The 19666-nt window shown below is 42.0% G+C and overlaps 2 protein-coding genes across 3 annotated transcripts; both read right to left on the reverse strand.

The window, feature by feature from the left end:
• Nucleotides 1-859: 859 nt before the first annotated feature.
• LOC133894911 (LOB domain-containing protein 24-like) lies at nucleotides 860-1575 on the reverse strand. The gene is made up of 2 exons (XM_062335108.1): nucleotides 1371-1575; nucleotides 860-1240 (listed from the first exon to the last, which is right to left on the reverse strand). The coding sequence occupies exons 1-2, from the start codon at nucleotides 1548-1550 to the stop codon at nucleotides 884-886; spliced, it is 537 nt and encodes a 178-aa protein (XP_062191092.1). The 5' UTR covers nucleotides 1551-1575; the 3' UTR covers nucleotides 860-883.
• Nucleotides 1576-8564: 6989 nt separating this feature from the next.
• LOC133896083 (protein OXIDATIVE STRESS 3 LIKE 4-like) lies at nucleotides 8565-10160 on the reverse strand. 2 transcript variants are annotated; one of them, XM_062336596.1, is made up of 2 exons: nucleotides 9582-10160; nucleotides 8565-9114 (listed from the first exon to the last, which is right to left on the reverse strand). In XM_062336596.1, the coding sequence occupies exons 1-2, from the start codon at nucleotides 9959-9961 to the stop codon at nucleotides 8679-8681; spliced, it is 816 nt and encodes a 271-aa protein (XP_062192580.1). In that variant the 5' UTR covers nucleotides 9962-10160; the 3' UTR covers nucleotides 8565-8678. The 2 variants fall into 2 exon arrangements, with proteins under 2 accessions (XP_062192580.1, XP_062192579.1); XM_062336595.1 differs by having other exon boundaries at nucleotides 8565-9117; nucleotides 9582-10158.
• Between the last annotated feature and the right edge of the window lie 9506 nt (nucleotides 10161-19666).

Below are 19666 nucleotides of genomic sequence, written 5' to 3' on the forward strand. Positions count from 1 at the left end.
AGGAAACGAGAATCTATTTACGAAAGGAACAAAAACCGTGAAAGGATTCGATGATCCATCCATTATACTAAGAACTAAATGTGACACCTAATTTTGCGCGCACGCTCATAGCACAACACACAAACCACCCGACAGTCCCCCATCTTTCCATTTTCGGAACCTTTTTTCCTCCCCGTATTTTCTTTTTTCTTTTTGAAAAAGTTTACACGAGAAAAGTTTAGCTCGAAAAGTTTTGAGAAAAAAATTGCACAAGAAAAGTTTAGCTCGAAAAGTTTTGAGAAAAAGTTTACACGAGAAATTTTTTAAGAAAAAATCTAACATGAAAAGTTTTTTAAAAAAATTACATGAGCCACACGCTACAGTCGTTCACAACTTCAACTCCAGAGATCACGCGCGGGACATGATTACTGAACTAAACGCCTGCCACCTCAATAGGTCAAGTGGGACCACTACCACTTCTAATATATGTCAAGATGTTCCAATTCACATAGAAATAAGAAGACATATTTTGACACTAAAAAAGGAAGGAGAGGCATGCCATATCGCGATGCCAGAAGCCGCGCACCGCCAATCAGCGTACTACCACTATTTTTTACGTCTTACATGGAGGTCACCAACACAAGCTTAGACAGCTGCTGTTATTCTTTAGTCAAACACAAGAATTTCGTATATATTCTACTCACGCATGCATGAATACATAAAAAAACCACATGCCAAATAATGCAACTAAACAACAACGTCACGAGGTCGATACTATTATTATTATTCGTTCAAAAAATATTATATCGCTCGTCAGTTGTTCCAGTGGTAGAAGAAGCTCATGTAAACATGACCCAATGAAGCTAGAGCTAGCACTCGATCGGCTAGCACTCAGACGCGGCACTCAGAGCTGGCCATTGAGGTCGAGGAACTCGTCGGGGTCGAGGAACTCCCCTTCCTCGTGCACGGCGACGCGATGGTTGTTGTCGGTGTGCGCCGCAGCAGGAGGAGCAACAAGAGGCGGAGGAGGTGGAGGAGACGACGGCGACCGCTCTCCTTGCCGCGTCGCGTGTTGTGTCATGCCCTGCATCTGCATGGCGAGTCGCGCCCGGGTGCTGGCGAGCTCGAGCTGCACGGCGCGGATCTCCTCCTGCAGCCGGTCGATGATCCCCGCGCAGCCGTACACCGGGTCCTGCACCCGCCAGTGCGCCTCCGTCGCCATCGTGTCCGCCGCCCGGCCTCGCTCCTGCACCGGCAGGCTCTACGTACACAAAGAAATGGCGACGCATTTTAAATCCAGCTAGTACTTTGCTAATCTAGAGCTACTAATTCCCTATACTGTTAACTGATCAACCGTGACACGCTTGTAAATTAAAAAATATATTAATCACCTGGAGCACTCTCGTGACGTTGCTGGTGCCGAAGACCGCGTGCACGTCGGCGTATCTCTGAGGACGCGACGCGGGAAAGTATGGCGCGAGGACGCAATCGGGGGCGCATCTCCGCCGCAGGTACTTGCATGCCGCGCACCTTCTGGGATTTGCAGCACCGTGGTCCGGATCCACTTCCATGTTGGTGCTGCCGGCGCCCGTGGACATGAAAATCCAGCCAAGATCACGAGAGATATCTCCGTGAGGTGTTTGTGCTGATGTTTTCGTTGATCTTCGAAAGATTTGGAGGAGATACGAGTGATCTTGCGTTTATATATATGGCTGTGCATGCCGGAGGGGGGAGGAGGAGGGAAATGGGAAGCTAGCTCAACGGCTAGTACGTGCCAAATGAGGAAGGAAGGGAGGCAACGAGCAGGTAGCGTAAGCGGAAACATTAACGTTGCCCTTTTTTTAATTTGTGTCTGTTGAATTGGCCGTGCGTGCATGCGTGCCATTGAGAGAGGAACGTGCTAGCTTGCATGCATAGAGATCTAGACTCACCAAGTAGAGAGGTTTTCTCTCATGCATTTTTCACTTTTTTTCTCTTCTATGCTTAAAAATTGGGGAAGGAAACTTCTGAGAGCTCCCGGTGGTAGCAGGCTTGAGCCCCGTCCGCCCCTGTATGCACGTACGACGGAGGGGTATACTATTTTTTGATTTTTTTCAAGGGTATAAATATGGATGCACACATCCCTACGTACTATACCTACGCTTCACGCACGTACACAAGTGCGCATCATATATATACATACGTTAAAGACAGAATAGAGAGCTCTAGACACCGAGTGTGAGGAAGAGGTATACTAATATTGTATGCGTCAGAAGAACGGCATCTGCATGGATAAGCCCAGCCCAGCCCAGCCCACTTCGAGCTCGCTTGCCTAAGGAGCATAGAGAACCACTCGTTAGACCATCTCTAACTATATTTTTTTATTTCGTTCCCTTCTCGATTCCCTTTTTTATTCGCATTCTCTTTATTTTCTCTCATCTCTATCAACTTCACTTCGAGGGAAATTGCGAAGAGAAAGAAGAGAGAATCCCGTCCTGAAGGGAATGATCCTGAGAATCTCTTCGTGATGGAAATTATGAAGGGAAATCATTGAAACGCTAAAGAGAACAAAAATCCCTTCACGATAAGATTTTCGTCCACGACAAAAATCCCTTGAGCTTAGTTTTAGGCTCATTAAGCAACAAAGAATCTTAGCATCTTTCCGCCTTAGGCTCAACCACTCATCCTATTGGATCATTAAAGGGATGAACCTTTCAGTGGGGGCGGTGAAGACAACCCCACCCACCTAAATTTTAAGAGCATGTTTTGTATAAGTTTTAAGTTAGACATTATTAGCTCTAAAAATTCGGGTAGTTAGAATCATAGATACATTAAAAGTGTTTAAGTAAGTTATTTTGTTTCTATATTAATCTAAAAATAAAATTTAAATTATTTATCTTAATCTACAAATTTAAGATCAAATATAGAGTTGAAAGCTAAACTCTACCGATAGAACATAAATCGTGATATTTAGAATTTACACATATATAAATACGTTAAGGAGTTATCAGTAAAGTTGTGATAGGAACACACTACCGTGCATGTGCATGTGAGTGGTGTGAGTTGCCCTTTTGTAATCGAAGTCTACTTACGACTGAAAGTGGTACTTTTCGCAATGAATGAGCAGTGTGGGATGCAAGATTGACGCCCAACTAGAAAGAATAATGTCAGCCTCGTACGGAAGAATGCAGGAGCATCTCTAAAACACTCACTAAAACTCATTTTTTATATCTTTATACAGGAAGTCTTTTTAATAATATTTTTTTTTCTAAATCTCCTTCCTCTTCGATAGACTCCTAATACCATGTTATCTATATTTTCTCTTATGTATCACTGATAAATAGACTCTACCCATCATCTCTATCTTTTCTCTTTCTCTCCCCACTTTCCTCTTCACCAGCGAACAAAGCAACACTGTTGTGGCTAAGCTGATTGGTTGGTCCCTACTGTCTGCCGCCACGTCGCTAAGTCGTCTCAACATGAAGCCCCACGCCGACATGCTCGACCGGTGCTCCATTGATGACAGTACGTATCGCGGCGCGACACTGATTCTAGATACAGATCATCCTCCCTGTTGTGTTGCGTCATTGATTAACACGAACTCGACCTAGAACGTATTGAGCTGAAGCTGGTGAAGGAGAGGTTCTCAAAGCTCTTGCTCGATGAGGACATGTCCGGAGCCTCTATTGGCCATGGTGAGTCCAGGGAAACCACGCGGCGAAAGTTAGCCCCTATGGGCAGGGCTAATGGTGTGGCTTCTCCGAAGAGTTGCTCAACTAGTCGCGTTGTTCGATTTGGACATACAACTCTTGTTGATCGTTCGCGTGCTGACCCGGTTTCTCATGTCCTAAGTCTTCGATGTCACGTTTAGCGTCGGCGGGTGGGTCGGGCTACTTGGTGGGTGACGAGGTCTAGCACGTGGGTGCGGTAGAGCGGACAATTGATGTGGACTCGGAGCAGGGGACGATGCAGGGGACGTGGAACGCGTGGGCGCACTTTGGAAGCAGCCCGCCGTCTCGGAACTCGCTGAGGCAGACGGCGCGGTCGGAGGTGCCGAACACGCCGTCGGGGCGGACGAGGGGTGGGCTCAGGCAGTCAGGCGTTTTTGTGAGCCATAGTTGCTCCCTATAAATAGATAGCGAGATGGGTGATTTTAAGGTTTGATAAATATTAGGAGTGATATTAGAGAAGTGATAGCTGTTGGAGCTAGGTTTTAAGATAAAATTTTCTAAATTTAACTATAGAAAATGGGTTTGGGAGACTTTGAAGATGCTTTTACCAACCATCCACTCTAGTTCAATAAAAAATTCCATCATAACTAACTAAGAAAATAAGCTGGTAATTAGGTGGAATGACATTTTTAATAAGTGGAGTGATTTTTAGTAATCCATTTTGTCCGTTGGCTTCACTAGAGCCGTGTACGTACGCGACTCGGTTAGTCAAAGGAACATGTAACGCATGAAGCTCGACACATCGACTAACAAGCCTTCTTCTCAGGTACATTTCCTATACATATCGATATGGCTTGTGTCCATGTACAGTGTCTAAATGATTGCATCACAGTGTAACATCTACATCTTTAAGCCCATCCACGAAAATGTGAAACCATCCGGTAGACCGGTAACATCAAATGCCAACCTATGAAGTGTTAAGTAATCCCTAATTGAGAGATCTGTGGGCTCAATATCGAAACTGCCTTTGACGAGGGTTTTCACTGTATATGTACTACACCATTATATCCATCTAATGACTAATGAGAAAAAGACATCAAGCTCTACCAATATGTTGTGTCTATTTTATTCTTTCTCCTATGTTGTGCTCAAGTTCAATAAGGGAAAAGGGATCCATCTGCACCTCCTCACGCCTTATTCTTGTATCGGGAATTGGGAAAACAAAAGGTATATTTGGTGTTACTGGTTGTTCTATCCCTACAGTGATTTGAAGCGATGGTCATATGTGTCTCATACATGTGTACGAATATATATGGATAAATATATGTACACGTATATATACACACATATGTATAATACATGTATATATGTATATTCATATACATATAAATACATACACGTACATATACATATATATTTTTTGAAAATTCTAGAAAAATAGCGAAAGGAATAATAGTTATATTGATAAATTAGCTAAAATAATCTAAAATATACATTAAAATATCTAAAACTCAAAAAAATATGAAACAAATTTAGTTAGGTTCTTATTACTGTCGTCTACATGTTAAAATTATGTGCATGCATAAAAGTACCACAATTTTCTCTATAATTAAATGAATATATTAAATATTGATAAATTCATAAATAAATATAGAGACGCCTAAAATTGATGAACCCAAATTTTTAGTCTTCTTTTGTTATGCTCTACACAACAAAAATAGGGTGCGGTGTAGACGCGCCAATCCGCTTTCTAGATAGAGTAGATTGCACAAAACAACAAGTATCATATCATTTATTTTACAAAACTATAAGTATTATGACTAGTAACATAAAACTACAAGTATTGTACACTAATTTTATATAGTTACTGATTTTAATTAGATTCACCAAAAATAGTCTTATGTTTCTCCAAAAAACTAGTACTTTTTGTATGTGTTCTATAATCTATGTATAACCTATTTTAATTAGACTCACCTAAAAAAGTTTGTGTAGAACTTAAACTAAATTCTTCAAAAAGGCCAATTTTATACTACTAACAATTGTTAGGACCTCCAATTAAATTCAAAAAATATAAAAAATCACAAATATTCTTCTTATGTGATAGACTAATTCTTACAATTATTTCTAGCCATAGGTTATACGGTGAAAAAGTGAGTTTGAGTTCCTTTGTAACGAACTAACTCACTTTTTCACCATATAACCTAGGGCTAGAAATAATTTTAAAAATTAATTCATCATATAAGAAGAATATTAATAATTTTTTCATATTTTTGGGGTTTTATTTGAGACCCTAACAATTGTTAGGGGTTATAAATGTAGCTTTTTTGAAGAATTTTAGTTTAAATTCTACACAGGTTTTTTTGGTGAGTCCAATTAAAATGGATTAAATATAGATTATGGAACAAGTAAAAAAAGTTCTAGAATTTTTTAAGAAACATAAGACCATATTTTGGATGAATCTAATTAAAATCGATTTTTTAAAATTAGTGTATAATTCTTGTAGTTTTAGGTGACTATTCATAATACTTATAGTTTTGTGTAATTCACTCTTTAGATTAATTATGCTTACTTTGTGGCGGTGCAGCCAATTTTTAGAGAATGTTGAAGGATTCCAGGTCGATCCCTGAAGGACTCCCGGCTGTTGTAAACCGTTAGACAAAGTTGCAAAGATAGAAAGATGGGTGCTTGATGAATCACATCTAGAAGATGTGTGCCATTGCAACTGTATTACCCCCAAAGTCGTATGAAAGGACAAGTTACTTGCATTGCACAATAATATATATACACACACACTATTAAGTTTGGGAAGGGAAACGAGACCATCTACAGCTCCTCCAAGCCTTGTTCTGGGTCAGGAATTGGTAAAACGTATCCGGTGATCCGTGGCGACGCATCACTTAACATGAATAAGCATGGACCCAACCAACACATTGAGAAAAAACCAAAAGGAAAAAAGAAAGACGGAAAGAAAAGAACTTTTTACGACTAATTGATCCAGGCTTGAACCTTAGCCCAGCCCATCCCAGCCCAGGCAGCGAGCTTGCTTCGGCTGGAAAGACAGGCAGGTGGGCCCTCCGAGGCCAGAGCCGTACGACCGCAGAATATTTTAAACGAAACAGGAGCTTCTCAGCAGCTTCACAATGTTAGTTCATTTTTTAAACTAGACTACCGGCTTCTCTAGAAGACATTTGTTTAGAGCTCATTTATTTTGGTTTCAGGCAACAACATAATCAGAATCCAGGAATAAATAGGTATAAGAGTATATTGGTTTGAGCTTCTACTTTTAGATTTGTTTTGAAAAAAATATACTTTTGACTTGTTAAAAAACTATTTTTTTAAATATATTGTTGGCTTTTACAAAAATTTTAGCTTCTCAGAAAAGTATATCTCGACAAGCTTCCTAATAAACTTCTGATTTTTTTAAAAACTACTTCTCCAAAATACTATTTATTCAAGCTTTTAGTTTCTAATAACAACATAAACATAACGAAAAGTACAAAACAAACGAAACCTTAAGCCCATGTTTATTTTCTGCTTATAGTTCTATTTCTACTGTAGCTAGAACCAAAAGCCAAAAGTTAGAATAAACAGAGTTATGAAGAATTAGCTTTTAAGAAGACAGAAGCATACTTCTGAGAAAAATAAACTAAAACTAAAAAAAACTCGTTAAAAGATACTTTTCTAAAAACCTATGTACTAATAAGCTAATAATTTATTATAAAAATTAATAGACTATTTCTAAAAATAGTTTTTAAGAAGGAAAAAACAAAAAAATTTAAAAAACTCAAAACAAAAACTCAAACAAAAATACCTAAATCTCAGCAAAAACACTCACGCAAAGGGCCCATCCTCTCTCTACTGATCGCACCTTAGACTATATCCAACCATATTCTCTTCATTTCGTTTTCTTCCCTATTCCACTATATTCTCATTTCCTTTATTTTCTCTCATCTCCAACAGTTTCCCTTCGAAAGAATTTGTGAAAAGAAAGAAGAGAGAATCACATTATGAAGAAAATGACTTTAAAAATCCTTTCGTGACGGTTACCGTAAAAGAAGACCGTTAAAATAAAAAAAATTATTTTGTGAAGGAATTTTGATCATGACAAGCTTCTCTCGGAGATAGTCCTATCACCCCTTCCATCTCTATTTCTCTCTCCCCCACTTTCTCTCTCTTAATAAATGCACTGGGACGTACGTACACAAAGCCTTATCTAATCACACACTTGCCCCCTGATTAGCACACCATATTAGCAGCATTTGGCAGAGCAATTTGGCATAGGATTCTCCATCACCCACCCCAGACCAAAGCCTTACCGTCCCTCGTCGAAACAACGCAACCATTAGAACAAATAAAAATAAATATGCTTCGAGAACCGTTCAACGTTGTTGCTAGTTTGATTCCATTTTTTTTGTTACTTTTGTTTCTGTAAAATTGAAGCTACCTTGGCTACAAATCATGGACTGTGCTTGATCTACAAGAAGTTTGCTGTTTTCTCCGTATTTTACATTGGGCCTTCTTTTGGATAGATAGCTACCTTCTGGAAAGAATGCTTTCTTGTGCTGTATGCTTAAGATTTTTTGCTGGCTAGTCCATCCTGATTTCATAGTTTTCCTATTGTTTCGTGTGTTAAAAGAACCAAAAAGAAGTTTTTTTTTTCTCTCCAACAACTGGATGATACTAAGAGGGATGGGTGATCGGATCAGATTAGGCCTAGGACTCATCACCCACCATTTTGTCTGCTCCCTCAAGTCACACACCACCAACATCAGAATAGAGAGAGAGAGAAAGAGCAACAAACTAGTCACCCCCATCATGTCTTAAACATACCACAGCATGATTACTCACTCCTAATGGCAAGGTGAAGGAGTGCCATAGAAATGTTCATGCCAAGATTCAACAAGGACGAATGCATCCACAGGTAGGAAGACAAGGTGACAATCACAAGGAATGGATGTTTCATAAATATCTTGATTATGTAGTAGTGGTAGGAGTAGAAACATCTCTCACACCTAAAAAGATCGAGAGAGGAGAAGCAGCAGCAGCAGCCTAATTTTCAGCGAAGTTATAGTAGCTTGCGTTTTGGAGATCAGTCATGGAGAATGACCTTGGAGATCTAAATGAGTTTGCGTTCGGGTTCCTGAGCATCTGGGTGTGCACGCTGAGCCTAGGGGAAGGGAAGGTGGGCGGCCGCCTCCTGCTCGTGCCGGCGCCGCCATTGCCGTGATCCTCGTCCTCCGAGTGGTCCGCCCCCTCCTCGTCGTCCTCCTCCAGCACGGCGTGGTCGGGGGCGAGGAGCGGGGGCAGGTACGTGGTGGCCAGCGCGCTGCAGGAGGCCCGCCGCCGCGACCAGGCGGCCAGCACGCGGCGCCGCTTGTTGAAGGGGTTCTCCGGCTTGGCGATCTCCTTGGCGGCCGCCGTCGCCGCGGCCTCGGCAAGGCACGTGAAGGACTTGGATTTGCCGGCGTAGAAGTTGGACAGCCCCCTGCTGCGGTTCATCAGAGATTTTGGTCAGTTATTGGAGAGGATTTCTTTTTTTTTTTTTTTTTGTCAACACTAGTTCGTGAGCTCACGAGATGAAAGATTTGGGTCATGCGTTGCTAGCACATACTAATCGGATTTTCGTTTGCCTATCGCTTGCTTGGATTTAAAGCTGATTAATCACCAAATATCTCAACTTTATCTGCATGAGCAGCAACAAGATGCTAACTTTGGGACATAAAATTGGTACTACTAACTAGGCTGGGAAAAAACCACTATTTTTTCCAGCTCCTTTGCTACGATCTAAACCTTGAAGAACATTAGCCACTAAAAATCGTTTTTTTAATCCATAAAACGCATCTTTTTTAACAGCAACTTTGAAGCACCCATTTGCACTACCAAGATTAGAGAGAGAACAGAACAAAATCACACAAGAAATACTGGAAAGGGGAGATTAGCAGCTAAGCTTACTTGCTGGGCAGCGCATCCTCCAAAGATTCGAGCGTCCTCAATCCCATCATGCCCAGCCCCTCCACCTCCGCTGCCGCCTTCACCTTGCTCTCCACCTCATCCTCCCCGTCGTCCTCCTCCTCCTCCGGCGCCGAGTTCTCCCCGATCGACGAGCTGTCTGACGACGGCACCCCGATCGACGAGCCCTCCGATAACGCCCCCTCCTCCTCCTCCTCCTCCCTCACCGCCCCATCCCCCTCCTCCTCCTCCTCTGCAAAGAACCCGTCAGTATCTGTATCCCTCTTCCTCTCCTCCTCCGAATCCGCCTTCCCCTTACCCCTCCCCGACCCACGGAAACCGCCGTGCGCCGGCGGCATCCCCGCCGCCACAGCTGTAGACATGCGGGCAATCAATCAATCAATCAACCCGCCGGAAGGTTCCACCGAATCTTGGGCTCGGACGCCCGGATCGATCGGCGCGCCGAAGAACTAGAGCAACAGCGAAGCGAACAGGCTGGGTGCGGACAAGAAATCTTGGTGCGTGCGAGAGGAAGAGAGAGAAATGGGCGGAGAGAGAGAGAGAGAGGAGGTGGGATGGGGAAAGGAAAGGAAGGGGACAGGATAAGGAGCTGGACTAGGAGAGAGAGAGGGAGAGAGAGACGGGCGGCGTGCTGCGCTGGTGGGTCCGGTGCAGTGCGCCCGGTCCAGGCGGCCGCGCGCCTGACGCCGCCGTGTGCGGTGGATGAGGGTCGCTGGCGCGTGGGTCCCTGGTGCCGGCCAGGCGAGGCGAGGCGAGACGATCTGGACGGGTCGTGTGGTCGCGGCCCAGGGGAAGCCCAGGTCGATCTGTACGCTAGTCGTATATATACCGTATATCTACTTCTAGTACCTGCTCTGCTTGGTCCATTTGTGGGCATACGATACGGTGTACAGTACAGCTCGTGCCATATTTATACGCCGCGCGTGTGTGTACGCGCGTGACGTGGTTGGTTTCTTCGTTTGTGGTCTGCAGGAAACGTGGTCTTTTGATAGGTGGTTCTTGTTTTGTTTGCGTGGCTGCTGTTTAGTCCGGAACTCGAATTCATGGACTATTAGCGAAATTTTATAAATTTTAGAGAAAAATGGATATCTATTTTTTTTTAAAAAAAATACCGATACGTGAGATCTATAGAGCTGGGAAAAATAATAATTGAAATTTCAATAAAAATTTATAAATTTTGATCTTTTCATTAGTAAATGAAAAATGGTAAAACAACATTGAAATTCCTGCTTGAATTCATCTTCTCATGATCATCTTCTATTATTGTGCGCTACTATTAGTATTAATCGTCGGAAGAGCCTCGTGGTTACACTCACCAGGAATTTTTTTTTATTGAACCAAGAAAAATAATTTAGTGTTACGATAACCAGATCGACTGTAAAAAAATTTACTCGTATTGAAACTAGACTCGTATAGTGTTTTCATTTCTTTATGTACTATATGTTATAATTAATCACACTTTAGTGATTATTTTAATATCTAAAATAATTATCAAGAATATAATAGCAAGCATACTAGATCTAGATATTAGAACTAAGTACCAAGGTAAACAACCAATACATTAGATTAACAATGGATCTAAACAACAGATCTATCACATATGTAAACTATAGCATCGACATGTATACTCTAAATAGAACATCATATACGTAGCATATGTAATTAGAACAAAATTCATGCAAACTATAGACAAAGCTAATACGCATGTGATCATTCTATGGATTACAGGGAAGCCCTTTGACATTTAGTGTAGAGTTCGGGCCGTCGATAAAGATAAGAAAACGTAGACAAAGAAGGCAAGCTTGCGGATGACGGTTAGGAAGTGGGTAAATAACAAGCAGTCACATATGTTCAGTGGAAGGAGACGTCTCTCTTCCTTATAGACCTCGGGTCTCATTAAATAGAATTATTTTATGCTCAGATGAGCGAGAATGCACATATGTTCTTCTTTTATTTGCTTTAATTAGGCAAGTGAAAGTATCGAATGGTCTAAGAGCGGAAGGTGAATTGGGCAATTAAAAATTTTAATAAAAAAACTAGAATAAATAGTAACCTTAATCTAGATGAAAAGAAATATGACTACACAAACAAACTAAGAGAAGACAACTAAACAAACAAGAAAAAACATTAAGAAAATACGAAATTAAAAGCTTGCAAGAATATAAATAATCAAATTAAATTGTAGAATAGTAAAGAAATGGATAAGAGAATAGCAGATTTTTTTTTTAGATATCGAAGAGTTAGCACTCCCTAACCCTCGTTGAAGCATCCACTAAGAATATTGCTCCCTCTTGAGTCACCAAGACTTAAGTGCTCTCTCATAATTACCACTTCTCTATCTTCGGATTGAAAGGTATCAAATCAAGTACATAGTTTTTCTTATGGCTCTCATAAAAACTCCAAGAACTCACCGAGATACCACCAATTACCAAAGACTAGCTAGGTGTTGGCAACCACTAAGAGTAACAAGCCAATAATTTCACTTAACTAAGGTCAAGCCTAGGCTACAGCTAAATGCACACTTGCTACTCTTCAAGTAATAATGATATTCTTAATCTTTAATTAGGGACTTAGAAATCAGCTCAAATGTTCTCTCTTGCTTCTTGATGACACACACAATGTATAAACTCCTTTAGGACACGAGAGTGACAAATAAAATCAAGTGAATGGGTATTTATAGGCTAGAGATCAAAATTATAGCCGTTGCCTAACCATCACTTTTTTTTGTTAACACCGAAAGATTTGGTGAGTATCTCCTTACTCACACTGGACAATTCGATGAGTACAAACTTCCATTGCCACTGTACCAGCTGTCATTAACCGTTACTACTGAGAAATAGTCCAGTGATATCATCTGGTGAACACCGACCCAACACCGGACAAATCCTGTACGTGCAAACTAGCTAAATTTACCCGTTGCAACCCTCTCTAGAAAATATGCTCCGGTGAAGATTTCATTACCATCACTGGACTATCCGGTGTGTTAAACTTCTTTTGCCCTCAAAATCTTCTCTGGTAGAAAAGCTCTGGTATACACACTTGTCCATCACCGAACTATCCAATGAGTGGAACTCCTTCAAACCAACTGAAACAACCCTCTCTGGAAACATCCGGTGAGTGAAGTTTGTTCTGCCATAAGAAATTATTCTCCGCAAGAATTAGTCCGGTGTAAACACCACCTTCACCGGACCATCTGGTGAACTGAGCTTCAGAATTCTTGCATTGGAATCGTCTCTGGAATAAATAGTCTGGTGCTATCATCATTGCATCATCGAATAATCTGGTGAGTTGAACTTTAATTTTTCCTGGCAATCCCCCTTCTGTTGAAATTAGACTGGTGCTCTCACCGCACTATCACCGAATTATCTGGTGTAACACTTCTAACAATTTTTCCCACGTGTCACCCAGAAAATCATCCGATGATTACATCACTTTGTTCATCGGAGTATCCGATGCATATTGAGTGTTTTCTGTCTTGAGATAATCATATGCTTTGGTGAGATCGCTTCACATAGATCGGATCATCCAATAAAGTAAATTTTCTCTGAGCTCATCCAACTCAAACTTTCTTGAGCTCTAGCTTCTCGATATGTCAACTATGGGCTTCTATAAGCTACATAGTGCTGAAATTTCATAAGTGTATATCAAATTAAGTCTAGACTCACTGGATCAAACTACTACTCTTAGCTCATCTTTATAGTATGGTCAAAAGACTAAAGAAAAACAATATATACTACTCTAAGTGTCATTTATCTCCTTTTTGACACTTACAAATAGAAGATACTTAATCTTAATGCACAAGTCCTTTGATCATCCACATAATCGCCTTAGGGATCAAGAATATTCAATTATCATTGTGAACTGAATTTTTGATTCTCTTTAAAATAAATTGTTAATCATAATAATACGGTTATTATGAATCACCTAAACACTTACTACTTACCTAAAGGTCTAGATGCTACAGCAAGATCAACTCTAGTGTTTAAGTTTATCTTCCTCCACCTAGCTTAGCAATATAAGACTAAAATTTCCCCTATCATACTATGTATGAATGGATATTTGGGATTTATTGGAATTTTCTATTTGAGCCAAAGCCCAAACTAACACTATATGTATGACCAAAATAAAAAGGTTCGCACTTCGACCATTTAGGTGGTAGAATGTGAACATGGCACGTGATCTGTACGGATTTGTAGTTATTTGAGGACTGTAACTAATGTTTAAGAATCGATGTAGATCGATTCGAATATGCTAACCAAGGGGGAGAAGCACCAAAAGTACCGTTTGGCCTCTTTTCTTTTCCCTTTCCAACGGGGTACGTGAAGTTCAAAGTAAATTTTCCGTGAAGAAAAGTTCAAAGTAAACTTCGGCAGATGTAATTAAGCAATAGTTTAAGAAGCATCTGGCTATTTAACTGGCACGGTGCATGGTTCCAGATAACTGGATCTTATAATTTGACTAGACATGGATGAATAGAGATAATGACCAAGCGCTAATCCTCATAGATGCATGTGAGTACTATGTATGTTTGACCCCATGGAGCTGGCGTTACCATCATCTGTTGTTTAGGTCTTGGTGTGTGTGTTGCATTGGGGATTTCACAAAACAATATTATCATTCGGCCCTAATTGTCCTCTTCTGTTCTCCATGGTGGCGACTTGTTCATCGGCACAACAAAGTTGGGGTTTAGGGCTCTTTGGAACCAGGAATTAAAAATACAGGAATAGCAAATGAATTTATCTATAAAACAGAGGATTGAAAAGCAGAAATTTTTTGTATAGAGGTGACCCTTTGAATGAGTTGCAGGAATACCACAGGAAATTTCATATGAGTACTGCTTACATTACCTTAATTGGCATCGATAACTCTTTGATGATGGGGTAGCAGCAGCATATGTGTTGGTTCAAAAACGAAGACAAGATGCTTTACTTCGATCCTATGCGTCAGAGCAAGAAAAAAAAAGTCCGACTGGATGTTAAGTTTCCTGTATTTCTCCTCTAAAATGGTAGGCAAAAAAAAAACGCTATTCCTTTGTTCTATTCCTGTAAATCAGAGGTGTGAACAATAACAATTCCCATAGGATTCCCAATCCTATGATTTTCTTGTAAACCAAAGGAGGCCTTAGGTTCAGGCTATTGAGTGATGAAGGGAGACAAAACAGGCAATCATTTGTGGCGTCGCAATCTGTGGGATTGCAAAAGGGCCACAAAAGAGTGGCATGATGACAAACCGAGTGGAAGGAAGAAGGATGGTGAGGGTCGTTTATGATAGGAAAGAAGATAGGCTGACAATATTCAGATGGTGAAAAAAGTGCTGGAGTGGGGATGGATGAGGAGCAGGGATGGTAAGGGAAAAATGCTTCTTCGTCGGTATAATTGGATCATAGTTGATTATTTATATATATTAATAATATATTTATAATATATATATAAGTAATTTATTGATGCATACAATCATGCCGTGAAGATGTCGCAAGAACCTGAATTTGTTTTATTTTATATTTCTTTGTTCTTAAGGTTCTTTCTGTTTTTTCAGGAAGAGGGATGTATTTTGATCTAAATTAATATAATCTCTTTCCCCTTGCAAAAATATATATATTTGTGTATCTGGTAAATGTAGATCCAAACGGTGACGAAAAATCAAACAAAATTATGTCGTCGATTTTGTGGTTTTCCATTTCTAATCAGTATATACGTAGACACTACTACAGTCTGCAGATGCAGGTGTATTCTCGACTTGGACTGATCCAGATCTCGGTTGGATGGATGAGGTCGGTACGCAAAGTGCCGTGCATTATATAAATCTTTTTCCTGTATTGGTCGAGAGATATTCTAAGCATCTTTGTGTTTTATATTGTTGTGCCCCCGTGGAGATGTCGCTCGATAGAAATAAAAGGAAATCCTCTCGTGGGGCTAGATTTGTGTCAAGGATCATGATTAGTGAACAACCATAATTGACAAAGGGATAGTTTGTTGATGATGGTTAGCTTGGCTGTTAGAACTGAACGGCACACTATCGCAAACTTTCTAGCTCGTGTGTCCAATGGGTTTGTTTCGTGGGAAATACAACTCTGCAATACAGTGCACGCACATAATTTATTTTAGCTATTTATTTGTCCTACCTCATAATCACCTATCGGTTGATGATTTTACATATCTCATGATTTTTTTTATCTATCCCTTCAGTACGAATCTTAATATAATAAACGATTTTAATAGACTGTACATACGCACCACGTTACGAAATTTTCCTTTTGTTTGTTTTTGGTTGTTGTGTTGCATTGTGCTACCCTACAGAATCTACTTAGATAAAAGAATATCTCTCAATTTTTATGTGATTTTTATTGTTATAGGCCATAAAAAAGTACATCCAACTAACAAGTGCATCCAAAAACTACCAAACGAAACCTAAGATCTGTTGCTTTATTTGGGAGTGTTGCCAACCCTTGAAATTAAATCGGTAGGAGAGCTGCCTATTATATTAAAAAGAAAAAAGCCTGACAAGCTGAAGTGCTCGGTTAATTAAGGAAAAACCGAGTAAAAATCATACAACAAAGTAGGTTAAAAACATAGCTAAAAGAGCTAGGCCTAGAGTACCACAAGTACAAACACAACAAAACAATAGCCAAAAGACGACTACAAGAGTCAATAGAGAGGAGAACTGCAACAACACCGCTCTAGGGTGGCTCGCAAGATCCGACGACTCAAAGCGGCTACACGTAACCTTGAAGGCTGACAACCAAAATGATCCGAGAGAGTATAGCCAGTGTTGGAGGAGGTGAGCCATCGAAAGCGGCCAAGTACATCAAGGCAATACAAGCACTTCGACGGACCATCGACCTATCATAAGTCTTCCTCCTCTGTCTTACAGTATTGCCTTCGACGGTGAAGATTGCGGTGGAGAAGGGGGATCCTTGACCCCTACAAAAGGTGGACATTTAGGAACATCAGTGGATATTAGAATAGGCGCAACAGGAGAGTTCAAGATGTATTCCAATGTCTCTGGTTCAAACACGGTGGGAGCGGTTGCCCAAGAGAGGAGGCAAGCTTCAGCCGGTTGCTCATAAGTTGAGAACGTCGCCTCCAACTATTGAAAGTCAATCCTTGAGTAGTCACAGAAGTACTAAGTGCCTTTAGCTCAAGAGCAGGGAGGAACGGGGCCATAGTGAGTTGCTCGCAATCTGGAGGGGTCATGATCACAGGTGTTGTGGTGGACATGTCATCTGCTTGGTGGCATGAGCTTGGGGGCTAGGGATAGCAGCCGATTAGGCAACACCATCCGCTAATGGTGTCTAAAGGAACGGCATGGGTAATAATTTGGAGCAACAATCGCTCCGTGGGCGGATCCTGGTGCTTCTGTGACTGATTCATGAGCGACTCCTGGTGCTTCTATGCAGCGTAGGTGGTCCGCACCTTATCCACCTTATTGACGACGGGAGACTCTAGACCGTCCGGGTCCATAACGGCCCCAGGCAAGGAGTCTCTTGGAGGCGTGCAAATAGCCGCAAATGAAGAAAAGAATGATGGGGTCGGAGAGTATCAAACCAGAGAACAAAGACCAAAGAGGTCAACCATGTTAGTACCAGAGGGATCCTCATTAGGCGGTTCCGTGCATTCCAGATGATTGGCCACACGTGCCAGCCACAGCTTGATGGTAGAAACCTCATCCCTGAGAGGGCGCATCCTTTCCTCCAAACAGGAGGCAAACAACTATCGGAGCTTACAACGTAGCGACTACACTAAAGGCTTAAGCACGAACTAAAAGTTTGGTGCGATCGAACCCTGAGGGGTATGACAGCATCATTTGCACCTATCACCACCCCCCCTGTCGAGGAAGACAGGGTCGGCATCCTTGCCATGCCTAGCAAAGGGATAAGATGGAACCAGCGACGGAGCGCGACGTCCACGCTGTGGAGTCGCAGCCATGATCTATGCCCAGCTCTGAACTAGTTGCGATCGTTGATGTTGGGCAAATGGGGAGGGAGCGTGCGGGGCATGAGGAGAAATGGATCGAAAGCGGCATTGCCGCTCCCGATGCCCATGCACTGACATCAGATGCAACAGAAGATGTCCTGACAAGAATCGACTTGGTGGTCCCACGTAAGGCAGCGGTAATATCTGACACAAGCTCATCTTTTGAAAGCGAGGCTACGCTCCAATTGAACTATGAGCGATAGCAACGACGGCTGCTCGTTGAAGCACGGAGAAGGATCCTGTCTAGGGTGACCCTTTGAGCCCACCAACACCCATAGCACCTCGACAAAGTTGGTGAGTGGCGTCAGTGAAGGTGGAGGTGACGGCATTGGTGGCGATAGTGGGGAAGACGATGACTAAGATGGAGGTACCACCGACGACGGCGTCCTGCAAGAGTCAGGTAGCGATTGACAACTCAAGACGATATGGATCCAGGGTAGCGTCGGCTTGAGGCTGCGTCAGGGTGGACGATCCTGGCGACGGCGGCTTGGGGTGGCATCAGGCCGCACCGCACGGTGGCCATGCAGTCCAAGGTCTACCTCCTCTCTATGTGACGCTCAGCATCGGTGAGCCACAGTTCTTCCCACGGGGCAGGGCGGGCTGGGGTAGGGGCATATTCGGGGAGAGAGTGGCAGGCAACATTGGAGGTGACGGGTGGACGCATAGGTCAAGGTGACGATGGCACAAATTCAGGCGACGACAGCTTTCTTCGGGCGTCGGCGGCGCGAGAGGGAGGCAAAGCGACGACACTAGCTCCCCTGTATGTTGCGAAGGGCCAGAGAGCCAGCCGACGGCGGCAGCAGAGGAGGGGCCCTAGGATGCCCTGCACTCGCCAAAGCCCCCCTCATCTGCACCTCAAGCATAAACTCGTTGCCAACCCTTACTTCAACAGGAAAGCTGTTGAATTGTCAGCACTAATCATCACCTTGTTATCTCCTGTCGGCCTAAAATAAAATTTGTGCGTTATTCTAAAGTACTTTCTTACTAGCAAAGGTGATTACTTTTGGCTTCACAACTGAAAGGAGAAAATGACTTCTACTGACACGAGTAGAAGAACTTGTGGTGCGACTTTTATCCGCCAGCTCGCCAGTAATATTTTTTTTTTCCAGGTTAAGGTTTTGTCCAAGAAGTTTCACCGGTAAAATGGTCCATCGTTCCATGGTTTTGTCCCCCACTTATCTCCAATCTGCACCTCTGATTGCGCCGGATGCCATGTGAGATCTCCGTCTATCTTGTCTTGCAATTGGCCTGCAATCCAATGCATGCAACCAAGAAACACAGGCCTGCTCGTCTCTGTTCCAGTCACAGTTCATCCATTCCTAATCAGCTCTGGGATTGTTCTTGGATATTTCCCATCTTATCTGAAGATCCGGATATTCTGCAGGCACAATGTGACATTGCAACTATATCAAATATACTGGACAAAGTTTAGCAAGAAATATCCTGGTGAGATAGCATCTTTTAGTTAGATATTGCTTGGTAGGTCACTGTTCTCAAATATAAAATACACCGGAATTAAACGGTGTTACCTAACACCTATATTTAATTTATTTTTATTGAATCAGACATCCTGAATCAAAGTTAAATTCTGATACCTGTATCGCATTTTGAGTTGTATTTTATGTATCTAAATTTTATTCGCCGAATAACCCAAATTCGAGTCGAATTATTGTACATGCCTATCAGGTAACACTGGAATTAATAATCCCTTAAAATCCGAAAGAAACTTCTCATCAGAATGGGCGGTTATAATTGAATCACTTGTCAACCTTTATACTCCTGCTGGTCAAAGATGTCAGGCCAGAAAAGCGAAAATCTTTCCCACCAAAAAAACCCAAAACGAAACTGCAAATCTGTAAAGGAAAAAACAAGTGGAAATTGCCTCAATAATCGTCGCGAAAGGGGATGGGAACTGATGCGTTTTGGCTCTTGCCACTGCGGATTGCAAAAGGATAATGTTTTCGATACTGCCCTTGTCTCCTTGCTGTCACATGCTAATCACACTGCTACAGGTCCCCTTGGAGCCGATGGAGTCTCCTCAGCTTGTTGCTCCTGGAACGTTTGGATATTCTTGTGTAATCGCTCCCATCCATC

Source organism: Phragmites australis, chromosome 16 (genome assembly GCF_958298935.1).
Source record: "Phragmites australis chromosome 16, lpPhrAust1.1, whole genome shotgun sequence".
Lineage (NCBI taxonomy): Eukaryota > Viridiplantae > Streptophyta > Magnoliopsida > Poales > Poaceae > Phragmites > Phragmites australis.